At 41.7% G+C, this 11,490-nt stretch overlaps 1 protein-coding gene across 12 annotated transcripts in view; it reads right to left on the bottom strand.

Annotated features, from left to right (window-relative positions):
• Positions 1-11,490, bottom strand: part of MAP3K4 (mitogen-activated protein kinase kinase kinase 4) — a 205,585-nt gene that overhangs the window by 132,398 nt on the left and 61,697 nt on the right. For 3 of the 12 annotated variants that reach the window (XM_074187976.1, XM_074187977.1, XM_074187979.1), the window contains exon 1: positions 11,134-11,378. The exons of 3 other annotated variants lie outside the window; for them this stretch is intronic. In XM_074187976.1, the coding sequence (XP_074044077.1) occupies positions 11,134-11,243 (110 nt within the window). In that variant the 5' untranslated portion in view covers positions 11,244-11,378. Of the gene's footprint in view, positions 1-11,133; positions 11,381-11,490 lie in introns of those variants that run through there. 6 more of the 12 variants (XM_074187982.1, XM_074187983.1, XM_074187978.1 and 3 more) reach the window with 3 other exon arrangements.

The following is an 11,490-nucleotide window of genomic DNA, read 5'->3' as shown; positions in this document are numbered from 1 at the left end:
AACTCAGGGCTAGTAGTGTGCCATAATGTCTAAGCATTAGTAAACCTAAGTTCTGGGCTTGTTTCTGATAAGGTGGGGTTCAGGGCAAGCTGTTACATATTCTTTTGCCTTGTTTTCACTTCCATAAAAATGGGGGAAAATGTGTCCATATCACATAATGGTGACTGATTGAGGTAAGTGGGGGTGAGCACTTTTACAGAGCTAGTCTAGGCTACTGTTGGTATTACTGTCTTCTGTAGGGAAATAAACCTGTGGAATATTAAAAGAGTCAAAAAAAAAAAAAATCAGGGGCAGCTAGATGATGCAGTGAATGGAGTACTGGCCCTGGAGTCAAGAGGACCTGAGTTCAAATCCGACCTCAGACACTTAATGATTGCCTAGCTGTGTGGCCTTGGGCAAGTCACTCTTAACCATTGCCTTAAATTTGAAAAAAAAGAAAGAAATAGTTCCAGGCCTGGAGGAGCTTTTACCTTTTATCTAGTTTACAGAAAAGGAAATTGAGTCTTCTAGAGGGTGTGACTTACCAAAAATCATACAAGTACTAAGGGTCAAAGGCCAAATAGTCCAAGTTCCATTGACTCCAAGGCCATTTCATACCTCAAATGAAATACTAGCTGACACTTATAAAGTTCTTTCATACATATATTATCCCACAACAAAACTATGTGGCAACAGATTATTTTGGAATAATAAAACCAACTAACAGAAATATTACTTCAAAGTTAAAAATCTTCCAAAGAAATCAATAAAAAAATAAGTGACAGTCTTCAGCTTCCTAATCTGTATTTTTATACTGAGATCTGTTCAAATGTCCCAAAAAGAAAAAAAGTTGCAATTGTGGACAACCACATATCCTCAAATTCATCTGTTTTTCTGTCTTTCTTCCACATGATGCATGTAGTCAGCTGATAAAGAACTAAAAAAGGTAGACAACAATCATGTAAACAAAAACTTAATTTCTCACTCTAGAAATAATCACCAAACACATCTAATGATGAATGACAACTCCTCAAAAGCATTTTAAATAAATCAATGTTCATTTATATCCTCATTTTTGACTTAAAAGCAAAAACTTTTAACTTATCCAGTGTATTGTTCATGTATAAAATCACAAAGTTTAAGGAGACAAAAGTGTTAATAACCCAGGTCCTGGCAACATAACAAACATTCCAAATCCCCCTTCTATACATTCTACAGTTCAGTCCTCACAAATGAACCTCCATCTGCCATTTCCATGGGTCTGAAATGCTCTACCCACAGCTGAAATGCTTTCCCTCCTCACTTCCATCTTTTAGAATCTATCTTCCTTCAAAACTGGACTCAATGTCACCTTCTGTAAGATGCCTTTCCAGCCCCTTCCCCTCCCCCAGATGCAGGTGGTTTCCATCTACTCTGGATTGATTTTCTCTGTTAGAATGTCAATTCCTTTAGGTCAAGGAACTCTGTATTTATTCTCTGTATTCCCAGTGCTGGGAACAGTGATTAAGCACATGGTAAATAAATACCCAATAAACGCTTAATTGACAGATGGTTCAAATACCAAATCCTAGATACAGAAGTTCAAATACTATAACAGGTATTTCCAATTTATTTGGAAACAAATAGCTTTATTTCTAATGATTTAAAGCTGTTAGCTTATAATGTTTTTAAACTGCATCTAAAAATAGCAAACATAAAAAGAAAATTATTAAAAGGTTTTAATGAAAAATGGTGATGAACCAAAGTCATAACCAAAACAGTAAAGCAATAATGAGAACTGTTGTAAAGCATATTACAAGATGCACTATCACATCCAATACTGTTTCCAATTACAAAATACCTGATAGCAAATGACCACATCCTCCTTACCACGATATGGGAACAAATTAGTTTGTAATGCTGATTGTTCATAAGAAAACTCATGTGAAAACTTTTTGGTCTAGTCCTGGAACTTCAAAGGTGATGGAATCTCTCAATAAGGAAATTTCCTTTACCAAAGCAGACTAGCACCACCTTTACAACTGAAGGTCTTAAAGAGCTGCCCTATAAAAAGATCATTTGTTAAAAATCAGTCATACTTGGTGCCAAAATTATTACAGCCACATCACAGGTATGGGATTAAAAGAAATTTATATTTTACATTTAAATGCTTAGAGATAGGCACTATAAGAAAGGTATTACCAAAAACTATTAACCAGGTAGTTATTTAACCCAAAACCAACATTTACAAATTTCCTCCCTCCTTCTACCCATCTGTCTTGTTACCAGAAGAACAAAACAATTTTCAGGGGCTATATATCTGGTCCTATGGGACTCTTAAGTGTCAGGGAAGGAGAGTGACCTGGGCACTCTGAGGAGAATTAGTCGGTTTCCAGACAAGATTGGGAAGGTGTGGGCTGAAAAAGAAGCCCAAATAATCATAATTCAATAAAAAAAAAAGATCCAAAGATTAACATGGTCCAAAGATCAAGACCTCGAATCCATCAGAAGACAAAGACATCTAGTAGTTAGGACTAAGCAGGTAAACCAACATGGTTTGAGTCCAGGGACAAGGGTTCCAAAGCCAGGAGGAGTCTAGGGGGTATTATGGAAGAATGCACTACTTCCAATAATGACCACTTGCTTCACTAAAGTAAGTCCTTTATGGCAAAGCAGAGCCACCAGAATTCCACAAATATGTATTAAGCACCTACCATTCAAATCCAACAGAATGCAATACAGCTGGAGGTTCAGCCAAACCATTTCACTCTATTAGTTATTCACTGCATTTTACAAAAGAAGAATGGTAATGATGAAGATGATGATGATGATGATAGCTAACAATTCTATAATGCCTACTCTATGCCACACACTGTACTAAGCTCTTCACATTTATTATCTCAATTAATTCTCATGACAACCGTGCGAGGCAGGCTTTTTCCCATTTTACAGATGAGGAAAGTGAGGCAAACAGATGTTAACTGATCTGTCCAGGGCTGCAAAGTTAGTGTCTGAAGCCAAATTTAAACTCAAGTCTTCCTGACTCCAGGCCAGGTGCTCCAGTTACTGCATCAACTGTTGCCCAAAACAAATGCTGAACAATAATATTTTATCAATTCTCCTATCATATGAAACAGAAAGTAAAGGATTGACATTATTCTCAAAGGGGGGAAATGTGTATCAACAAATATCTATGTGCTAAGCCCGAGGGCAAATTCTGTGAATAAAAAAAAAAATGTTCACAAAATAAATACAAAATGATTTTGAGAGATGCAAAACTAGCAGTTAGAGAGATTACAGAAAATTTAGTAAAGATGATACATTACAGACTCTAAGAAAAAATAGGTAAGAAAAGAATACAATTCTAGTGCAATGAGGAAATGGACATCCTTTATAAGCCACAAGGAGGTATTGGAAGAAATCCAGTTTGAATGGGCTATTCAGTGGTAGGGTGAAAAAATGCCCTGTGTAAGGTTCTAAATAACAAAGAGGAGTTCATATTTTAGCCTAGGTGAATAATATGCACATGTATACTTTAGTAAAATCACTTTGGCAGGTTGTTGAAGGATGGACTGGAAATAGAGAAGAATTGAGGCAAATTTAATCAGATATTTAAAAAATTAAATGAGTTTCAATTAATAAGCATTTCTTTTTTTCTTCTCCTTCCCATCTCCATCCACTCACTGGGGGGAAAAGGGGAGAGAAATACAGTCAGATTTGTATCACATAAACACAATCAAGCAGACATTCATAATTGATCGCATCTAAAAATGCATATTGTTCATTGTTGTCCCAAAATGGAATATTCTTTTTTATCAATTTTCTGAAATCATGGTTGATCAATTAGTTCAGAGTTCTTAAGTCTTTCAAAACTTCATTTTCATAATATTGATGCCTTATTACAAATTGTCCTGGTTCTACTCACTTCACTCTGCATCAGCTCCTATATATCATTCAGTATCTCTTTGAAATTGTCTTTTTTCTCATTTGTTACAGCACAATGCATGCAACCACTGTGTGTTTGGCCATTCCCTGACTGATGAGGCATCCCCTCACTTTCCAGTTTGGGGTTTTTTGGTAGTGCTTGACACCACCTTCTGACTTTTCAATCCCCCAAAGGAGTCCTCCTCCCTGCCTTCTGCAATTGTCTCCAACCCACCCTGTTGTTTGCACGGGGTCTCCCCCCCATCTACTGTGAGCTCCTTTAAGGAATCTGCCATTCCTTGTATTCCTAGCTAATAAATGTTGGGCTCACAAGGTTTAATAAATGCCCAAAGACCAGTGGAAAAGGCCCCTGATCCACACCCTTCTCTCAGTCATCAGTCAACAAACATGTATTAAAAACCTACTATGTGGGGCAGCTAGGTGGCGCAGTGAATAGAGCACCAGCCTTGGGAGTCAGGAGTACCTCAGTTCAAATAGGACCTCAGACACTTAATAATTACCTAGCCGTGTGGCCTTGGGCAAGCCACTTAACCCCATTGCCTTGAAAAATCTAAAAAAAACCTACTAAGTGCTAGGGAGGTTCTATGTGAAGAGCTGGGAATACAAAGAAAGGTAAAAGACTCATTGATCTCATGTTGCTCACAGTCTAAAGGGGGAGACAACCTGCGAAAAAACTATGGACAAACTACACACTGGAAAAATTGAAAATAATCAGCAAAGGGAAGGGACTAAGACAAAGAGGGATTGGGAAAGGCTTTCAATGGAAAGTGGGCTTTTAGCGGGACTCCAAGGAAGGCAGGAAGCAGAGGCGAGGAGGGGGAGCAATCCACATATGGGAGACAGCCAGGGGACCCATCTGGAGTGGGGAGATGCAGTGTCTTGTTCAAGGAACAGTCAGGAGGCTGGTGTTACCTGCATCTTCCCCCTCCGACCTCAAACAGGGCTGCTTCATAACTCTAGAGCCCTTCCCCTTCGATTTCATGTATTAAAACTATTTCTGGGTTAGTGTTTATCTTCCTAACAGATTATAAATGTCCTGACTGTAAGGACTGTATCTCACCCCAGTGACCAGCACAGACTTGTAGAGACAGATCCCAACCTTCTTTACTTTAGGGCTTCTTTTTAACTTCTTTGTAGGTTGATGACAATTCTTATCTTCTAAATGAGCCCCAAAGGTTAGGAATGGAATGAACAGTTAATGACAGTTTTCTACACATTCATTCTTGTTAAGATTAGGAAAAAAAGATCACACTGTGGAAAGAGCCTCTGGTTTGGAATAAAGACCTTGGATTCACATCTTAGCTCAAAACTAACCACTTCTCTGGGTGACTGAACAGATTCAATCGCTCAAGTCTTTCCTAGTTATCTATTTTGCAAGACACTAATGGGCTTTCTCAAAAAGTTGGGGACTTGGGGGCAGCTAGGTGGTGCAATGGATAGAGCACCGGCCCTGAAGTCAGGAGTACCTGAGTTCAAATCCAGCCTCAGACGCTTAATAAAAAATAAAAATAAAAAAAAAAAAGTTGGAGGCAGAGAGAAGCAAGAAAGAAGGCCCCTGGCTTCTGGGCCAATGCCACTACAACAAAGTTCAGAATGACAAAAATCTGCATTCAATCTAAGTTTTGGGGTTTTTTCTCCAATTTTTTTTTCTTCAGTTCCCTTTCTCAGGTTACTGCTTTGTGAATCTTTGACAAGTCCATGCTCACAACTCTCTGTCTCACAATAACAACAATTAGTTCTTTTGGTTTTTCAAAGTTCTGCCCATTCCTCAAAATAGAAAAAATTCTTCAAATGTGGGAGCTCATTTACAATAAAAATTTAATATTTATCAAAGTAAATGCAACTAAATCAATTTTACATTCAACAAATTCTTACATAATAGCCAATAAGATACCTGCTTGTTCCCTACCTAATAACAAAAGTCTTCTACTGTATTTAGAGTTGAGCAATTTGGGATATTGGTTAAATGTGGGTGAAGGCCGATTTATCTCCAGCTTTAGATTTAAGTATGGCCTTAAATTTAACAGATGTGGTAGAGTGGAATGATCACTGGACATGGAGTTTGGAGAGCTGAGTTCTAGTTATGTTTCTACTACTAATTAACTAATTTAGGCAAGTCTCAACCTCTCTGTACTTCACTTCATCTGTAAAATCAGAGGTTTGGACTAGCCAAACACTAAGATCCCTTCCAGCTCCAAAATTTTAGGATTCTAAAAATTAAATTAGTGAATTTGTAATTATTTTATTAATTTACTATACTCATAAATCTTAATATATTCAATATTAAAATTTTATTAGCCAACTAAGTAATACATAGTAGATTTTCATTCCTAAACTAACAAATGAGTACAAGACATTCAAATGTCCCCAATATCTCCTTTTTAAAAGTTTTTCTTCCCTCTTAGTCCCTCCAAAATTTTTATCATATCACAATTTGCAATTCATTTTATGTCTCCAGGTTAGTGATCATCTAATAAGCCCAATTCATAAACAAGTAAAGGGCAACAGTGTATGTCAAAGTAGAATTGAAAACTGACCAACTGAAAAGTTTCACATTAACTTTTCACAATGCTCTAAAATTACTTGATTCTAAAATTCATATCCATTTGTTTAATCATCTTTGTTAGTATTTTATAAACATTTGACATTCAAATGATACACCAAACTTGATGATCTTCATCCCAAAGCATGATAAATGAATAGGTTTTAGAAAGTAACCAAAATAACTTAATTACTTTTCATCTTTTTTCATCTAAGCTTCTTAAGAATTCTTGAATAAATACAAGTTACATTGCATGCTATATATGAATGCGAGATCTTAGGGAAGTATAGATGCCTATACCTATCAAATGAAAAAAAGTTCCTGTTAAAATTATAGCAGATTCACATTTTTAACCCAAAAGTATCAATATAAACTATGAGGAATAGCTTTGTAGCAAACATAACCAAATAGTGCTCTCTAAAATAAGTAAATCCACAAAGTTTTATTTATACCAAATTAAACTAGTTTCAGACTATATATGATCAAGCTTATAAATATGACTCTAAATAATAAGATCTTTGTGCAAAAACATGAAATTATAGTTTCAATTTAATAGCAATTATATTTAATTCAAATTTCACCTAGATTTGGCTTAAACCTAGAACATACATAAATTGACTCCTTTTCCCCCTTCTTCCTTTTCCTTGTCACCTTCTCAAAATAATGTCATTTGAAACAGAAAGGCAACCTGTAGGGGGCAGTTAGGTGGCGCAGTGAATAGAACACCAGCCCTGGAGTCAGAAGTACCTGAGTTCAAATCCCGCCTCAGACACTTAATAATTACCTAGCTGTGTGGCCGTGGATTAGCCACTTAACCCCATTGCCTTGCAAAAAAGAAAAAGAAAGAAAGAAAAGCAACCTGTAAAAACATTTATACTTGACTTACTCCCCATGCCTTTTTTAAAACATGTGCATAGATTCCTCTGTCCTAATGGCAAATGTGAAAGTGTTTGTTTTTTAAATGTCATGTCTTCTGGTCAGATGAGAAGATCATATAAATATAATGCTATTTGTAAAAATAATCACTGAAAATAACTGATATCTTTATAATTCTAGGGTTTAAAGCATTTTTATTAACAACTATTTAAAATAGATGATAGATGGATAGATAAGAGAGATAGACAGACAGATAGATAGATAGATGGATAGAGATAGATAATTATAATTCAGACCTAGTCACAGCTGAAGAAACCAGGGCTTAGAATATTAAATGCCGTGCCCATGGTCACACAGTTAGAATCATTAGATGCCAAGGTTCAAATTCAGGTCTCTACTGATTCAAAGTATAGTGTACTCATCCTACCACATATCACTTTTCCTCAAAGAAGAGCAGAGAAACTGAAGTTTCAGGTGCAGAATTACTGTATCCCAGGCTTTCAAGAATCCAGAAAGAATTTTGCATGCAAAAAAAAAACCAAGAGTATCTTTCTGGGTCTGATTCTGCATATTGTCAACTGAAAAAAAAAATGACTGGCAATATGCAATTCAAGGAGCACCTCAAAACTCTTCAATCAAGTCCTCCTTATATAGGGGTGGAATGTCAAGATATTAGACAGAGTCCTCTTTTGTTCTCACTATGATCACCTGCCTTACCAGCCTATTGACTAAGATACCTAAAACCATATTCCAAACAGAACTTCCCAACTCTCATAGGATTCCATGTCCCATCTCCATGACTTTCCAAAGGCTGTCCCCCATACTCAACCGCCTCTACTCTGACTTCTGTAGCTTCCTTCACATTTCAAATTCCACTTCCAGCAAGAGGCCATTCCTAGAGGCAGCTAGGTGGCTAGGTGAAGTGTTACAGGCCACACAAGTCAAAAAGACCAGTGAACAAATACAGCCTCAGATGCTTCCTAGCTTAACTGCTTTCTGCCTCAGTTTCCTCAACTGTAAAAGAGGATCATAGCAGGACCTACCTCAAAGGACTGTAGTGAGGATCAAATGAGATAATATTTGTAAAGACTTAAGTACAAGTTTGTAAACTCTCCTTTTCCCTTCATTATTACCGCCTATTTACATTGAATCTATCTAGTATATACAGAGTTGTTTGCATGCTACTCTCCATCAGAAAGAACAGGGATTGTGCTTTTGCCTTTCTTTATGAAACATTTAATAATTGCTTCTGGATTAAACCACTGTGTATTCAATTCAGAACCTGAGACCTGAAGCTGCTAGCAATAATCTGAGCTGAAAAAGGAGAGTATTTGACCTCAAGCGCTGGATGGGGCTAATGAGCACTGCTGACTGCCTATAGTAATATGTTAAGAGTGACAAGAAACAATTAAGGGGACTAACTCCAACTTTGCAAAGTGACATTTTACAAAGTTATCTTCTTTTATTAATGAAACACTGATTTCAAAACTTTTGCCAAGAGCCCTTTGACTAAATAGACACAAATATAAAAGCAAATATAAAAGCAAATATAAAGCGATGGGCCTGGAATCAGGAATTCAAATCAGACTCCTGACAATAGTCCTGTTACCCCCAACAAGTCACTCAGCTTCTATAAAATGGGAACAATATTTGCATCAACCTACCTGAGGTTTTTATGGAGATAAAATGAAAAGCTATTTATAAAGTGGTCTGCAAACTTTATAGCACTGTAAGGATGCTAGCTACTATCAGTTATGTAAGGTATGTAGAATAATTTCATTTAAGCTTCACAGGATGTGAAATAATCCACAAGTACAGTGAAGTGCTTGCCCACAAGCTGGAAAATGGATAAACAAATGCTGCTACCTGCATCAAACGGGAGCTAGGAGAAACCATGAATATGAAGCATCCAATGAAGCACAGGATGATTTCTATGAATCTATATATACTGAAATAGATAGAACCAGGAAAACAGAGTACTCCAATAACTCCAATGTAAAATGCAAGCAACAAGCTGAAACAATGCTCTAAAGGCAATAAAACCAAACTTGATCCTGGTGAAGAGATTTGTGCCCTTGTTTACTTTGTAGAGGTCAAGAAGTATGTGGGAGGTACATTAACTAGATAGTGTGTCTTAAAAAAAAAAATTGATTTCAAGTCCAGCATTTGCACTAAACCATTCTTAACTTTATTTCTGACAAAAGCTAGTTTCCATCCCCCCCCCATTTTTATTTCCTGAGACAGGGAAAGAAGAAAAGGGACACTGTTTTCTATGTGATCCTGTTCCACTAAGTCCTCAAACTAATCTTGCTAAAGTTCACATCAGTCAATGACATCCCTCCCCTTCCAACAGAATAAACTCCTGTGGCTCCCAATCACCTCTAGACTCTTCAGGCATTTAAAGCCCTTCGGTCCTGCGCTCCGCCACCCACACCAGCATGTTCTACAATCCACAGACACTCAGGCCACCCCAGCTTGAGGCTCTGGGCATTTTCAGTGACTTTCCCCCAAGTCCAGCACTCTCTCTTCTTCATCTGCTCCTACATTCCCTGGCTTCCTTTTACTTTGCAAGAGCCTCCATCCTCCTATTGATCATCTCCAAATTATCCTTTCAACCTCTTTTCTGTCTGTTCTTGGCATCCCTACGAGCCTGTAAGCGCTTACAAAGGTTTCCTCGATGATTTCTCCTCACATTCAACTGAGATGAAGGCATCCCATGGCAACAACGTAAAGATGAACGGACTGGTGGGAGATGGGGGGAAAATGGTAAAACTCAAAATAAATGTTTCTTTAAAAAAGAAAGATGAAAGAAGCAGCGTGACAAACTGGAAAGATGCTTAGAGCCGCGGAAGCCAGGGGGCAGTGCGGCGAGAACTGGCTGGGTGGCACGGCAGGGCACTGGCATGTGCAGGCGGAGGTGCCCAGGGGAGAGCGGGCCGTTTGTGGCCGCAGTTTAAGGCGGGGGACCCGGGGGTGCCCCGGCTGCGGGCACCGCCACGCAGCCCCCCGGGGCCCGGCCCAGCTTCGCCCTCCAGCTGGCCGCCAGGTGATGAACTTCGTTGTCCAGCCGCGCAAGGAGGGGTGATTTTTTTTATTAAAAAAAACAAAACAAGAAGCTTTCGATGCCCCCCAGAATTGGCGTGATTTCTTTCAACTTTCAAAAACAAAGGCAAGCAGTCCTGAGCGTGCGGGCCCGGGGCGGCCTGGGGAGCCCGGACTCCGGAGCCCCGGGACGCTGCTCCGGGCCAGACCCCAGAGGCCCGGGGAGGGGGAGCCCGGGCTCCGGAGCCCCGGGACGCTGCCCCGGGCCAGACCCCAGAGGCCCGGGGAGGGGGCGGCCGGAGAGCCCGGACTCCGGAGCCCCGGGACGCTGCTCCGGGCCAGACCCCAGAGGCCCGGGGAGGGGGCGGCCGGAGAGCCCGGACTCCGGAGCCCCGGGACGCTGCTCCGGGCCAGACCCCAGAGGCCCGGGGAGGGGGCGGCCAGGGAACCCGGACTCCGGAGCCCCGGGACGCTGCTCCGGGCCAGACCCCAGAGGCCCGGGGAGGGGGCGGCCAGGGAACCCGGACTCCGGAGCCCCGGGACGCTGCTCCGGGCCAGACCCCAGAGGCCCGGGGAGGGGGAGCCCGGACTCCGGAGCCCCAGGACGCTGCTCCGGCCCAGACCCCAGAGGCCCGGGGAGGGGGAGCCCGGACTCCGGAGCCCCAGGACGCTGCTCCGGCCCAGACCCCAGAGGCCCGGGGAGGGGGCGGCCGGCGGGCTCCGGCTACCTGGCGGGCGGCGCGCCGCAGCCCGGCCCCCGCAGTCCTTACCTCGCCGCCTGGCAGCCCTCCAGCCCCAGCTGCAGCGGCGGCTCCGGCGGCGGCTCCTCCATGGCGGCGGCGGCGGCGGGAGGGGGGCCCGGCTCGGCGGCCTCTCTCATCCGTGCACCGAGCCCGGCATGGCGGCGGCGGGGGCGCGGCTGCAGCCGGGCGGAGCACGGGCGCTGCGAGGCTGGCGGGACCCCGCCTCCGCCTTTATCCGGCGGCGGGAGCCCTTCGGCCCGGGAGCGTCCGCGCCGCGGCCATCTTGGAAACGGCGACCAGCCGGGGGAGAGCCCGGCTACGGCGGGCGCGGAGGGCCAAGCCTCCCGAGGGCGGCCGCTGCGGGCCCTGGAATTCCACGGGGCG

The sequence above is a fragment of the Macrotis lagotis genome, chromosome 5 (genome assembly GCF_037893015.1).
Source record: "Macrotis lagotis isolate mMagLag1 chromosome 5, bilby.v1.9.chrom.fasta, whole genome shotgun sequence".
Taxonomy (NCBI): Eukaryota; Metazoa; Chordata; class Mammalia; order Peramelemorphia; family Peramelidae; genus Macrotis; species Macrotis lagotis.
This window is presented reverse-complemented; position numbering and strand designations above follow the sequence as displayed.